Source organism: Mytilus galloprovincialis, chromosome 1 (assembly GCF_965363235.1).
Source record: "Mytilus galloprovincialis chromosome 1, xbMytGall1.hap1.1, whole genome shotgun sequence".
NCBI lineage: Eukaryota > Metazoa > Mollusca > Bivalvia > Mytilida > Mytilidae > Mytilus > Mytilus galloprovincialis.
Window position 1 is genome coordinate 58,904,200 of NC_134838.1, and position 15,695 is coordinate 58,919,894.

Genomic DNA, 15,695 nt, shown 5'->3' on the forward strand with positions numbered 1-15,695 from the left:
CTAGAGACACTTCGGAAGCCAAATACCAGTGGAATCATAGACCAAAACGACAGGTTCTTTATCTGTAACTGCTCACCATTCCAAAGCGTCCGAGTTTGAGATTTTATTGGTCAAAGAGATGTTTTATACTTTTGTCTGCCTTGTTGTATTTTTTTTTATTTGTTGTCATGTTGCTGTAATTGAGAATGGAAATGGGAAATAATCAATGCTGAAGTACGTTATAAATAAATCCTTTATAGATACCAAAAATATAGTGTTTTTTATATAAAACTCTCATGTTGCATTTCTAATTTCAATCATTTTACAAGGGTTGCTTCAATATTTTAAATGTAGTCTTCGGCACAGGACACGTTTAAATACTTTGAAAACTTTTAGGAATTTTGTTTCTCAATGCTATTCAACTTCGTACTTTTTTTTGGCCTTTTTAATTTTTTGGATTTGAGCGTCATTGATAAGTCTTTTGTAGACGAAACGCGTGTCTGGCGTAAATACGAAATTTAATCCTGGTATCTATGATGAGTTGATTTACAACCACTGGGTTGATGCCGCTGCTGCCTGGTGGTGTTTTAATTCCCCGAGCCTTAGTAGACAGCACTTCTGTGCTGACATGAATTATCATTGATATGGTCTTATTTATAAATTATCTGTTTACAAAACGCTGATGGTGGTGTTTTCATTCCACGAGGGTATCATCAGCCTTAATAGATATAACGCGCGTCTGGCGTCAATTTTATTAAGATAGGAAAATAATATTTAGTATCACAGTACTACCTTTACACGCTTACACTATAAAGAAATCTTTTAATAGATACACACAAATATAGTTTAAAGGTCTTGTTTATTTTATATTCGGTTATTGAACAGTTCCAAGAACTAGTTGTATTTAAGAAAAGTAACTGCAGTACGAGGTATTTGTTGGATTTTTTCAAATTTCATTTATTGTTTCTGGTAAGGATTTAATTATAAAATGATGCTTTTTATTATTTTTTTTTAACATTTAACAAATGCCTGTCTCTATGTCTATGCTGTGTTCGGTCAGTCGATCTACTTTCAATTCATTTATATAATGTAAATATAATTGATTGAAGAAAATGTGTTTCTGTACCTTTGCACTTCGTATTCTCGATAAAAACATCTATTCGGAAACTTATGGTGTTCCAGCTGACTTTATTATATTGTACAACTAATTTTTTGTCAAACATATGCATCATGTAAATGATAGTTTTCCTAACATGACATTTTTCAAATTTGCCGAACTAAATATTACTGCAAAAATGTAAAGAAAGAAACTTGATCAACATCTAGGTTGAACCTCTGGTTTCGAATTTGAAATTGAGGATGTATCTATTGCTTATATTATCTATGAAAAAGACATTTTTTGTGGGTAAAAAGAGGCATTTGACGGTTGACAGTTTGATGAACTTTCATTTTTTTGAAATTATCACTGTTTTGAGTGTGTTTCTATAAGTTTTTACTGACTTAACTGATGTTTAAATGACGTATAAAAGTATTTGTGAATACTGTTCAACCATTTACGTTGCCTCCATTTCATATGGCAAGTACGGACATGCTTAAAATATGTTCAAACTAGAAGTTGGTAGTTTCTACATAAATGTGGCTGCATGTCTAAAACAATGTGTTACATAAAAATGAATATATGATTCTGATTCTGGGTTCTTTTATATATTTTTTTTAATTAGCATAGCTTGTCATTAGTCTTGTCAACGGTATATACGTATGAGATGTCATAGTGTACACGACTTTTAAACTGTTATGCCTCAAAAACGATATATGAATGGAATATGCATCATTACATTATTAAAGTCAAATTAAAAAAATATCAAAAAGAATAAATACCATTTAGAAAACCAAAATTGTTAATTAAATATTAAGCGGATTTCGCGTGTGTTTTAAACTGCAGTATTTTTTTCTGGCTCAACAACCTTGCCTATGGTGTATGGTTGATATTTTAAAGTTTTGATTTTTTGCATGTGAGAGAGCGGTCTTGGTCATAGTTGAAGGTAGTACGGTGACCTTTATTCTCTGATGGAGGATTGTTTTTAAGCAATAAATCCCCATCTTCTTATTTTTTAGCTGTGGTATACTTTTAGTAGCCTTTTTGTGCTGATGTAAAGCAATCACAAATCAATAAATCAATCAATATTTTATATCAAGTATTTTAACAATGAAGAAACAAAGTACAAGAAATGATTACCGCTTATTTTTCTATGTAGTTTATATTTCTGTCCATACTTCAGAACATTCACTACTTACTACTTACCATTGCAGCCAAATGCATTTACATGTTAATTTTGGGAACAACTAAGCAGAATGTAGTACATTCATTTATACTTTATAAATTAATGCGTTTGTAAATATAACGAAGCTTTTCAAAGACACTAATCTTCATAATGTAAAAGACAAAAAGCCCCCCTTTCTCAATTTCTCAAAATATGTCATAATAATCTAACATACAAAGTAAGAAAAGGTGGTATGACTGTTACAGAGATAACTCTCCACAAGAGACCAAAATGACTCAAAATTTAACATTTCTAGGTCACCGTATGGACTTCAACAATGAGTACTACCCATACAGATAGTTAGCTATAAAAGGCCTCGAAATGACTAATGTAAAACATTTCAAACGAGTGCAGTAGTGGCCTGATTGATGTAAATAATTAATTTATGAACACAAACATGGTATACTGCAACAAACAACAACCACTGAATAACAGGCCCTCGACCTGTCTTTTCGTCAGTATATACTTGATAACATATACTAAACCCCACATAAGGTGCTTCTGTAAGGCTTGAAATTACATGGTCAGTAACGTGGTTATAGAGAAAATGCCTCGTCAGTATACTAGACACGACCAACCATATGTATCGGATCGTCAATAACGTGCGATACTGTGCAGATAAGAACAAGTTTAATAAACGTGTAAATATTTGCACCAGAGTATTAATATTTGATGGTTATATACCAAGATGATGATATAAAATGGTGTTGACAAATAGTTCGGCTGAACAAATAGCATTTGTCAGTGTCAAGTATTTCAACAAAACTAATTGTTGATGTAGAATAGCTTAGTAAAACATGTAAATTTTAGACTACTGATCTGATCGAAATTTTGAACCTCACCAAAAAGAAAGAACAAAACTCTACATTCTATTAACGTGATTGAGTATAAAAAAATTAAAATAACAAAAATACACAATTCGAAAGAAATTGAAAACGGAAAATTCAATATCAATTGGCAAAATCAAAAGCTCAAACACACCAAACAAAAGAAAATAAAAGTTTTATTCCTGACTTGATACAGACTTTCATTTAGGTTCATCGTAAGGAGAAGTATTGCAAAATATAGCTGTGTTTACACAACAAAATCTCCTATAAGTACTGACAAACACCTATTTGTTTGCAGATGTCTATTGTTCATCTATTCATTGTCCATACAAACCAATACTACTCACAATATTGACTATATGGAGGAACTTCACAGACCTCTTTCCCAACTTAGTTTATTTTTGCACCTTCTGAAGAAGTGAACAAAATGATTAGCAAAATTTAGAAAAGTTTTTAATTTTCTGAATCACAAAAAAGCATTTAAAACTTTATTATCTATATAGTTCCTGCCATGCCTTAAAGAGTTTCGAGGTGAACACGTGTGTCTGTACTCAGATTAAAATGTGTTGGGTAAATACGGTCATATTAGCCAGCAGGATATATATGATGACTCTTAAGTAGAAAATGGTGAATTAAACCGGTATTATAGCTAGCTAAACCCCTCACTGGTAAAACAGTCGCATAAAATGTCGTTGTATTAACAACAACTAGAACACACCAGGTCCATGACATAATCAAATTATATAACTATATGTAAGCCTTATTTTACCCTGCCTGGATTTTTAGTATTGGTATTGTCATCTGATAAAGTAATGCTGATAATAAGATGCACAGTTTTCTCTGCTTTCAAAATCTTTCTGTTTGAGCCCATCGACCTGGAACATATCAATAATTGGTAATCAATATAATTATTTGGAAAAGAAAAGGGCCTGGACTTGAGTAATTTTTAATCAACAGCATTGTCCTATATTAGTTATAAATAATGTTGAATTCTTTGATTCGCCGTATTTACTTCATGGCGGCTAACAAATTTGAAACTGTACCTATACACCTTATTTTAAGTCTAGATTTTAGGTATTTGTATTGTCATCTTTTAAAGTCATGTTGATTAAAATACTAAAATAGGATATAATGTGACAATAATGATTGAATTTAGTAGTTTTAACCCTGTGATTATGAACCATGTATATAGCAAATCCTAAACACACCGTTTGGTGGTGCTCCTGTCAGATGCGGAACGTACAGATAAGGTAATGTGTAACAGGTGAATATGGTATAGTATTCGACCCGGCACTTGTTAATTATTGGCAATATTAACAAGCGTTAGCCTTTCAAAAAGGCTATTCGACTCTTAGCTGATGAAAATGGAAAGTGCTCTCGCTTTGTAGATTAATTCATTTACTAGAATATAGCCACGTGCATCAATCAACAAATTTTACCACACACGTGAGGTCACACGCTATGAAGTAGTATCGTCTAACGTTTTTGTTTACTCCAAAGGATTCGACTATTTATAGATAAAGGTTACCTGTGTAAAATCTAATTGCTAAAATAGAGAGGACAAATCCGATACTCTAAGGGATTGAAGGACATTTACTTGGTTTGGATTGTCCTAACCAATCAATAAACTTTGATTATTGACGTCTCGTAATATTTTCCAATCAGGTAGCAAGAAAAATTCACGCACTAACTGTCCATCGTTCAATTCTTAATCTCGACTCCTAGGAGTCGAGAATTATGCGGAAAACAAAAGGGTCTGCAATGTGTAATGTTTAATCAACACCGCTGTTTACTATATATGAAGTTGAATTCTTTGATTTGTCGTTTTAACCCCAAATTGGACCTTTTTATTTGATATTTTAGCATTATAGATGTGTGTGCAAAACAAATACACATAATAGGTTAAAATGTCAAAATTTGGGGTTCAGGAGTCAACATTGTTTAAAATCTAAACCATTGTTAAAACAAACAATTTTGTCAACAAAGAAAAACAAAATGACATAAAGACACTCTAAAAACAAGACACATAAGCAAAAATGAAAGACAAGAAAAACATCAGTGATGTTGAAACGGAAAAATCACTATCAATGTCGTTTGTAATTTTTCTTGAAATCAAGGAATGAATGGACCGGCGACGAAAAAGTAAAATAACTATATCCCCATTTTTTTGTCTTACAATATCCGTTAACGAGACCTATCCATATGTTGTCGATCATGATTAAGCATGTTCAGCGGGATTGAAAAACTAAATTTATAAGATTTTCAAATTATATATAGGAAGTTAAGGTAAAAGTTTTTCATTTTTATTTGTTTTGCATAGCATTTGCATGTCATGAGGATGCAAGCTTTTTTTCTTTCTTGTCAATGAATTTAAGTTAGATAAGGTATCGTTAAGTACTCATCAAGGTTTTTTTTTCGATTGGTCAATTAAGGATTATATGGGTTTAATGTAAAATTATGTTGATATAAAGATCATACAATTATTGACACTTAATCATAAGCATAATAATTTTTTACCATAAAAAAAAAAACAATTTCACATTTACTCTACTAAAGTGTGATATTTTCTTTTATTCCAGTTTTCTAAATAGGTAAAACAAATGTTACTTATCTTGCAGTATTCCTAATTGAATAACATAATAATGCAGAAGACAGGAGATCATCTTTTGGTGGCAGCTATAGACTTTGGTACAACTTATTCTGGTTATGCATTCTCAATGAGACATGAATTTAAAACAGATCCCCTTAAAATACATGCAAATCAGGCTTGGAATTCTGGTGGAAGGGCTCTTCTGTCCCTTAAAACGCCAACATGCCTACTGTTGAATGACAGAAAAGAACTGGACTCATTTGGATATGAAGCTGAAAACAAGTACGCTGACATTGTGATGGACGATGAACAGGACAACTACTACTACTTTCATCGGTTTAAAATGAATTTACACAACAACACGGTGCGTATTCAAATAAAATGATGTTATAACGCCACATGTAAGCACTTCAATTTAAGTTTCAAAATAAAAATATCTGACAAATCTATCAAAGAGGAATAATATTTTTATTTTATCTACATATTTGTTTAATGGTTTCTACTCACCATTTTTGTTCCAAAATACATATTCGAAACTTAATTGTAAACCCGTTTTTGCCGTTGACAAATTCTGATGTTAAGAAGGTCCCTTCTGGTGTAAACCTCATAACCTACTAAAGGTGATGTTTTAATTATCTGTGGCTTTCAATGTTTTTGTGTTTTTATTATTCCTGATGTGTGTGAATACAGAACTACAGACGCACAAAAATCGTATGATGATTTCGTCATTTTGACGCAATGAGTCGAATAAACCCCGATAAATCAACAACTCAGAAATCGGTATTTTGGGACTCACATGATTTGTAAAACTCTATTTCTAAATTTCCTGTTAAATTTCTTCAAAACTTTTAGTGAATATTAAACAAGAAAAACACTTCTGGTGCGCCATATCGTATATTATTTCAAGCACTGAGTCGATACCTCTGTTTGTTTGATTGATAGTCTATGAGGATATCATTAATTTCTGTAGTCAGTGTTGCGTTACTTACATTGCAAAGACCGCGTAACCCACATATAAGCATTAAATGATACATCCAGTTTTCGATCCAAAATACCACTGTAGTATCTGAATAAAGCTTGAACACCTGCAGCGGGAAAAGCATCGGGAAACTTCAAGTAGCACATCGAATACAATGCATGCAGTTATAGTGTTATGGTTGACGTATAAGAGTAAAAAAAAAAATTTTAACATTGACTGCTTCTTTTTGTAAATTTAATGGGGTGTATGAGCGTTTACCGAAGTACATTTTGTATGAAGAAAATGTGCGCACGGTCAACGCTTTTACAATCCTATAAAATTACTAAAAGGGGTAGTATAATGAAACATAGTTACATGTAATGTAATCATTGGAGACTAAGAAATGCTGAAATCATGAAATATAAGAAGAAAATGGCATATTCTTTTCAGTGTATATACTCTAAAGGCCTTATATAATATCGTCATATTGTGCTTTAAGAAAATCACAAGTGGCATGGTTCTAGAAGATATTAGAGGAAAATCTGTTCCTGCTATAGAGGTGTTTGGTTTGTCAATAAAAGCGCTTGTAAGTCATCTCACAGATATATTAGATAAGCAGGGCACTGGAATGGATAAGTCAGAAATACAATGGGTACTTACTGTGCCTGCAATTTGGACTGATGCTGCAAAGCAGTTCATGAGAAAAAGCGCAGTTAACGTAAGTAGTGATGAAAAAACAATTTAAATACCAGCACTTGGATGGACATACATCGTGTTTATGTTGTAATTTACAAAACTGTACATTGAAATACTACTTTTCTCGTACTTTCCCATTGTTTGAATGTGCAATAAATCTAAGATATACAAAAAACCTATAAATTCTTGATGCCATTTCTATTATAAAGTAAAAGAGAGGCAAAATATATCAAAGGGTAGTTCAAACTCGAAAATAGAATACAAATTGATAATGCCATGGAAAAACTTTCACATGACGAAAAGTAAAACAGAACTTTTAACACAAAAATTGTTTAAAAAAAAAAAACACTGACAAACACGAACCCAATAGCAAAAAAATCGAATATGATCCAAGTTGCTCTTATTATCATTATAGTTCATTCACTCTTTGTACGTAAAAATACTTTCGAAGTTTTCTTTTTTAAATATTTTAATGTAAAGAACATTACAGATTATGGTGAAGATAACCAAACAAGATAGAAAAAATGACTTCATAATGGATGCACACTTACATATTATATTAATGTCACTTTGAGCCTTCTTGTAATGATTCTACCAATTGTTTTTAAATTTTTTTTAAATAGATCATTTTCCCATGGTAAATCTTAATTCTGCCAGAAAAAAAATCAAATGACAAATGATAGATCTAATTTATAAGGCTCTGAAGTATATGAGTCCTTTGCAAAACGTTCCTCTTTGACTTCAAGAATATATAGACAGAGGTTAAAATCATACGGTTATTGTTTGAATGAACATCAATTTTCTAATTGATAGTTTGAAGCAAGACTCATGATTGTATCTTCGCTTACTGTTTGTGACGTTGGTGTCTGTATAAGAGTAAACAAAATCATGATTATATGTCAGTAGAATCAGAAATTATAAATATATATAAGCTTGGTTTTAGTGATTGCAAGCATGCTTTGATAAGATATTAATGTTTTAGCTTTAGTTTTGTTATTGTTAAAAATTTGGTCTATTACAAGCTATACTTGACCTTATTTCAAATTTTTGTTATAGTACGTCCTCTTGTGGCTTTTCGTTATTTGTGGTGTAATTACGTTGTTCCCAAATATATTATTCAAATGCACCTCTTTTCAGTAAATTTTTGAATGTAAAATTGTTTTAAACATAACAAATAGACTTTAAGATTAATGATTAATTTGTTTTCTGAGAAATATGTGATTGTGCCAAACCTTGACAAGAGTCAATGCATGTATACGCAGGTTTATATCCAATACTAAATCAAAATGCTTTTATAAAAAATAGGCAGGAATACCAGAAGAAAGTCTGAAAATCGCACTTGAACCAGAAGCAGCATCTATTTTCTGCCAATATCTTCCTACAAAGAAGCTACACGGAGCTGATGAAGGTTTTACAATGACAGAACCGGGTGCAAAATATATGGTAGTGGATTTAGGAGGTATTTTATTAAAAGTATTTTTGTGGCAGAATACTTAGGTTTCTATGCAGTGTTTATTAAATTATATAATTCTGAATTGATTATTAGGATAAGTTTGAAAGAAGTTCTTAAAATAAATCTTGTGTGAAATGAATAGCTTGTGGATATTGGCAACATTAAAAGGGGGTAGGTCATCTGTTGTTTTGATTTAGTTATTAATGAATAAAATTGAAATTAGATAAATGCAAACACTTTTTTGACAATCTCTTGAATTAATTTAATTTGTAGGTGGCACTGCTGATATAACAGTCCATGAAAAATTGGCAAACGGCCAGCTGAAAGAATTATGTAGAGCCACAGGAAATGATTGTGGGGGTACTTCAGTTGATGGACGTTTTTTTCAGATGCTTGTGAAAATTTTTGGAGGGCCATTAATGAAAAAGATAAAAGATGAAGATCCATCGGCTTATTTGGATCTTTTCCGAGAATTTGAAACCGTGAAGAGAACTATCACACCTGAAAAAGATACGAAAGTGAACATAACTATACCTTATGCTTCTCTTGATGCACAATGCAAAAAAGTTCTTGGAGAAAATCTTCCTGATGTGCTTGAGTCATCACCATATAGCAACCAGTTAACCGTTCGTGGAGACAAGATGCGAGTTGAGGCTGATTTAATGAGGTCTCTATTTAACCCGACAATTGATAGCATCATTTCGCTGATGAAAGACATTCTACAAAATAAAGCGACTTCCGAGGTTTCTCAGTTGCTACTTGTCGGTGGATTTTCAGAATGTATGCTGATACAGGCTGCTGTTAAGCGGAACTTTAAACAGAAGAGGGTTATAATTCCGGAAGAGGCGGGTCTTTCTGTGTTAAAGGGAGCTGTACTATTTGGACATAGACCAGAATATATCCGATCACGAGTAATGCAGCTTTCCTATGGTGTAGAAACGCGCCGTGTTTTCAACTCAAAAATTCATGACAAAAAATATCTAGTAGAAAACGAAACCCCACCGAAATGCGAGAAAATTTTCAAACAAATTGTTAAAAAAGACCAAGAAGTTTCTTTGGGTGAGAAATTTATAACAAGTCATTTGACTGCTTTTCCAATGCAAAAAGAAATGCCATTGCATATATACGTATCTACAGAAAAAACTCCAATGTACATCGATGAAAGTAGTTGCACTTATCTTGGATCAGCAACAATAACGTTTCCTACACCCACTGAGGAAACAAGGGAGGTAACTGCCGAATATATATTTGGAAATACTGAAATTGGAATGACTGCGGTCGATAAAACGACTGGAACAAAAATAAACGCATCATTCGATTTAATCTAACATTTATATTTAGTTTATATTGATGTTTGTGTGTATTGCATAGATATTCCTTGCAGAATGATATAAAATGACTTTTATAAGTTCAGTTTTTATAGCAATATTATGAAGCGTATATCCTTTTCCAATAAACTATGTCACTCTCCTTTTAGTTTCTAACTATTCTTAGCTGGCTCAGGCTTTCTTAATAAAATACATTTTACCACTTTCGTCGGTTTTTTTGTTGCTCCATTCTTTTTTTGTTAAACAATAAATGTTTTAAATAGATTTGTTCGGATTGTTAGTTGCTCACGTTACAACGCAACTTATTAGCTCTACTGAGCTCTAAACCAAAATACATTGTTTGGTTGTATGAAACCAATTCACTTAAAATAGAAATATTAAAAAGTACAAAAACAAAAACAAAACGAACTCCAAGAAAAAGTCCCTAATCAAATGGCAAAAGGGGCATCGGTGGCCGAGTGGTATGAGTATTGTCAATTTTAAGTATTTACAACTGTAACCACTAGACAGTCAAAACTAAGGTGGTGAGTTCGAAACCCGCCATGCGGATGCACCCGACTCCAAACTTAATTGACTCAGACTGCATGCCAGTTTTCCTATCGAAGGTCGGTGGTTTTCTCCGGGCACTCCGGTTTCTACCAATAAAAACTGACAGCCACGAAATAACCCAAGTGGTGTTAAAAACACAGAAAACAAATGGATAACAACTGTCAAAAATCTGACGTGGTACTGGCATTTTCTTATATAGAAACTGGTAAATTAAACCTGGTTTAGTACCTAGCTAAACTTCTCACTTTCATGACAGTCGCAAAAAAAGTCCATTATATTGACAACAATGTGTGAACAAAGCAAACAAACAAATTAGGTAAAAATGTCAAAACTAGGGTACAGAAGTCAACATTGTGTTATAATCTTCATCACTATGAAAACTAACAAATTTATCAACATAGTCAAAACAAGCAGGAATATAGATTGATAATGATACATGAATTTGAATAGAGTTATAATACGGAAAAGATTACTTATGCATCCATAAGAAAGAATTGAAATAAATGAAAAGAATATTGTTGAAAATTTAATACAAAATTCACTTCATAGATAATTTTATAATATTTAAATTGTTATGATATTGATGGCAAAGATTTGATAGACTTAAAATGTTTAATTTTATTTTACCCTATGCCTGGTATACGCTTGCTTGTCCATTGTTGAAGAACGTCATGTGTGTTGAAGTCTTGAATTTCTTTGGAAATACCTGTGTCTTTTGGATGATTTTCTATCTAAGCTGAAATCTTTAACTTTATGTATATGTTTACTGCTAGACAGCACGAAATTTAAAAAGATAAAAAAATAAATTCATTGTATTTGTATATCGGCTATACGCTGTACAAAAATAATGATAGACAAATTTGGACCGACAGCATTTTTCCAGGATTCCTGCTTAAGTCTTATTTCTCTTTTAATTTGAAAATAAGGAAATGTGATATGATTGACAATGAGACGACTAGCCACAAAAGTTCAAATGAAGTGGATGTAAGCAATTATGAGCAAACGTACGGTGAAAACCCATACCGTATAAAAGGCACTGACATGAAACATATGAATCAATTCTTTCAAAATACTAACGGCCCAAATCATAACAACAAAAACAACTTACGAAAAACGAATATGACAGACAAGAACCAACGACAACCACTGAACTACCGGCTCTTGACTGAAAATGTTTTATCTAACTTTTTCATTGTAAATTTCACATATCACATTGGGATACAGCTAAGTCTACCTCATATCTTAACTTACATCCCGACATTGACAATAAGGGTCGGTTGAAAACAAAACTTTACGACAAAAGAGATGATTTCCGCTTCATTGTGAACTTTCAATTTCTATGTAGCAACATTCCAGCAGCGCCTGCATACGGTGTATATGTTACAGGGAATTTGTGAAATCAGGGATTTTGTAAAATCACTGAAATTTCAGGGAATTTGTAAAATCACTGAACTGATTAGTGATTTTATAAAATCCCTGATTTTGACTAGTGATTTTACAAAATCCCTGAAATAATTAAGATTTTTTTTACAGATTCACTGATTAAATTCAGGGAATTTGTAAATTCATTCACTTTTATAAGAATTTCTGTGAAAAATACATATCAGAGCAAGAGCATCTTGTTGTTGCATGAAAATTGATATATAAAAAGCAAATAAGTGTTGTATTCTTAAAATTTGCTGCCTACAAAATAACAATTACATTCACAAAATAATAATATAAAAAGACAATAGAAAATATAGGTAAGAATACTTTGTTTTGTACTTGCATGTTATGAATAGGTTTTATATAACCAAGCAAAAATGAAAAAAAGTTTTACCTTCTTTGGTCATATATCAGTTATATGTATTCTACCACAAAGTGAAATATCTGTTAATAAGTTTCTAAACTTTCTCAATTCTTTTAATCCAAATAAAAGTAGATAATTTGGTTAATGTAGGTATGAAGTACTTCAATGTGGAGATTTGAAAAATCGTTAAAAACGGTATATTTCATTACAGAAAAATGTCTTAAAAATATTATGTAAGTCTTGAAGACATGTAAAGCATAGTTCAGAAAATTCACAAATCAATAGGTCATGGTGGTAGGGACAAAATGTTATTAAAAGTACACAAATAGAAAGTGTGCAAATATTTCAAACAATGCTTTAGAATGTTTCAAAATTTTGAGAGGAACGCCAACTAAAAAAATGTAGAGCTGCTACAGTAAAGATATTGTCGTTAAGTCTATAATAGGCAAAGAGTTCAATTTTCCGAAAGGACAGGTTGATTTGATACAGACATGCATCGAAAAGCAGGGCAATTATGTAACAGTAGATGTCATCCAAAATTGCCATGCATAAATAATTAAATTCACAGTGGTCTTAATATCCGTTTATATGCCTTTTAGTCATTATCATTATACACTAGTTCTAGCTCACAGTGTTTATTAAACAAATATATTTCAAAATCATTAGTGATCATTAGTCTATTTTTATATCATTAGAAAAACACATTTCTAAAAGCAAGTTATACTTAATTGTAATCAGGGATTTTACAAAATCCCAAGCCTTATTTTCAGTGATTTTGTAAAATCCCTAACAATTTCAGGGATTTTACTAAACCACTAAAACTGTTAGTGAGTTTACAAAATCACTGAATAGTCCAGTGATTTTACAAAATCCCTGGTTTTACAAATTCCCTGTAACATATATATCTCCCAATTGATACGATAATCCCGTGCTTGTATTTCCTATCATGATTTACTTGATAGTGGATTGCTATTCATAAGAAAGCTATTAAACCAAGAGTTCCAAATGGTCTAGTTGAAATCATTCCTTCGTAAATTTTACGGACGCCATCACGAGTTGGTAGACCGTTATGGAATAACCGTTTCACAGATGATATCAGACATTTTCCTTACGTCGTAACTACAATACCCTACCCTTTTCACGAATGTGACCTATCGAATTAGACTATTTACCGGATGTGTAATAACATAAGCAACACGACGGGTACCTCACGTGGAGCAGGATATGCGTCCCCTTCCGGAGCACATGAGATCACCCCAAGTTTTTGTTGTGGGTTTGTGTTGCTTACTCTTTAGTCTGTTGTGTTTTCTGTACTATTATTTGTCTGTTTGTCTTTTCATTTTCTATCTATGAGTTTGACTCTCCCTCTGGTATCTTTCTTCCCTCTTTTGGGAAAGATTATCAGCATTTTTTTTATATTTCATATTTGTAAATCAATGGATGCACACCAATTGTGTATATATATGGCAAATTGTGAATAATTTATGTGCTAAACTGATAACTCATCATGAGGCTCATAACTAGCAATAAAAAAAAGATATACAATCCATTTAATTTTGTCCGTTCGAGTTGAAACTCTTAAATTTGATATAGTGTTATTTTCTTTCTAGATTAATCCAATAAGATATAGCAACGGTCTTTATTCATGCATCGTCAAGCTAAAAGAGCTATTGACATCATGATTATTATCAAACAAAACAGAAATATTGAAATAATGAAAACAGTTCTACAAGTACTTGTTTCTTGCACTCTACATCTGTCTTCCCGATCACACAAGTAACAAAAGAAACAAATCAAAACAATTGTGATCAAGCTAAGCAATACACATTGAATAATCGCAAGATCTCGTCTGTCCTCTATCTTCAAATATTTTGCTGTTAGTACGAATTCCTTGATAATGAAAACAAACGTGATGAATGTGAAAATCATCAGCTGTTTGTGACCGCAACAATTCATTCTGAAATTATATATTTTGAGATTTTGTAGTGCATAATAGTTGATTATGTGTATACTGAATAACTTACAAATTGCAATATGAGTTTAGATGCACAAGGTATTTTTTTTGTTAACTGTTTGCATTAGACAATATTGGTAGCTTCGAAATACACATATCATTCTCCTCTCTAAAAAATATTGGGTTCAACTGCTTTCATTTTTACATCGAATTTTTCCTTTTTTCTCGTATAACAAAAAGTAGACACATGATCTTATCACTCAAGTTATTTAAAGATTTCATCAGAATGGAAACTAGGAGTGTGTCAAAGAGCAAAAATCATATCAAAGACCGAAAAACAGGCCAAGACTATCAATAAGTCTTCATCGCAGCGAGGAAATCCAACACACGGAGGCGGGTTTCAACTGGCCTCTAAACAATAATGTATACTAGTTCAGCGAAATGGACGCCACACTAATTATACTAAACTCCGAAACATACCAATGAATCAAAATAAAAAAATAAAAAAAATACAAGCTTTAGACTAGTAACAAGGGCCAGAGGTTCCTGACTTGGAACAGGCGCAAATACGTTTTGTGAGATAGAGACGGTTTGTAACTCGTGACGAAATACACTAAACAATACTCTAACAATAAGGTGAACATATTTTCTACTGTTTTACTACATGTAGTTTAAGATACAGTTTTGTTTGCTCAAGGTGAGCAAATATAAATAAAAAAATATGACAATGATATGTTCTGCATGGGACAAGAAAAGGCATTGAGAAGCTCATCAGAAATTCACGGACTATATTACATTTAAAACACATGTTTTGGAGGAATACCTCAATGACACAGTCTGGACTTCTAAAAAAGTTAACTGACCTGTTTCTGATTTCGCAAAGTGCGTAAATATTTACTGGTGTAGAAGAAAAAGGCTCATATTTATTTATATAAATTTATAAGTGAATTTTAAGTACCACTTACATTGTACGTCAACATTTATAGTATTCTTGATCTCGTGACCATATATATATATAAATATGTTTTAAACGTTTATTTATACTAAACCACACTGACATATTATCCTTTATATACATTACCAATTCGACAATGTTTATTTTAAATCTTTGAATATTGTTTTTATTTGTGTAGATATTGATTTTGTTATTAGTATTTAAAATTCAAACCATACTCAATTTCATTGTACCATGATGTTGGTACTTTTATTTGGCATTGCGCAATGTCATGCTTAATCTGTCTGTAAATGACG

General features: G+C 31.9%; 1 protein-coding gene and 1 long non-coding RNA gene across 2 annotated transcripts; one reads left to right on the top strand and one right to left on the bottom strand.

Annotated features, from left to right (window-relative positions):
- Nucleotides 1-823: 823 nt before the first annotated feature.
- On the top strand, nucleotides 824-10,339 carry LOC143079829 (heat shock 70 kDa protein 12A-like). The gene is made up of 5 exons (XM_076255444.1): nucleotides 824-908; nucleotides 5,746-6,081; nucleotides 7,175-7,393; nucleotides 8,677-8,830; nucleotides 9,098-10,339. The coding sequence occupies exons 2-5, from the start codon at nucleotides 5,770-5,772 to the stop codon at nucleotides 10,150-10,152; spliced, it is 1,740 nt and encodes a 579-aa protein (XP_076111559.1). The 5' UTR covers nucleotides 824-908; nucleotides 5,746-5,769; the 3' UTR covers nucleotides 10,153-10,339.
- A 3,776-nt stretch (nucleotides 10,340-14,115) lies between these two features.
- LOC143083017 (uncharacterized) lies at nucleotides 14,116-15,372 on the bottom strand. The gene is made up of 2 exons (XR_012980532.1): nucleotides 15,308-15,372; nucleotides 14,116-14,447 (listed from the first exon to the last, which is right to left on the bottom strand). It is a non-coding gene; the product is annotated as an uncharacterized LOC143083017 (long non-coding RNA).
- Nucleotides 15,373-15,695: the final 323 nt, after the last annotated feature.

Bases quoted from the DNA above. Each gene is read 5' to 3' on its own strand.
- LOC143079829 (XM_076255444.1), top strand. From the start codon at position 5,770: ATGCAGAAGACAGGAGATCATCTTTTGGTGGCAGCTATAGACTTTGGT. The intron at 6,082-7,174 runs GTGCGTATTCAA...TTGTGCTTTAAG, and splicing joins TGAATTTACACAACAACACG to AAAATCACAAGTGGCATGGT. The intron at 7,394-8,676 runs GTAAGTAGTGAT...TATAAAAAATAG, and splicing joins TGAGAAAAAGCGCAGTTAAC to GCAGGAATACCAGAAGAAAG.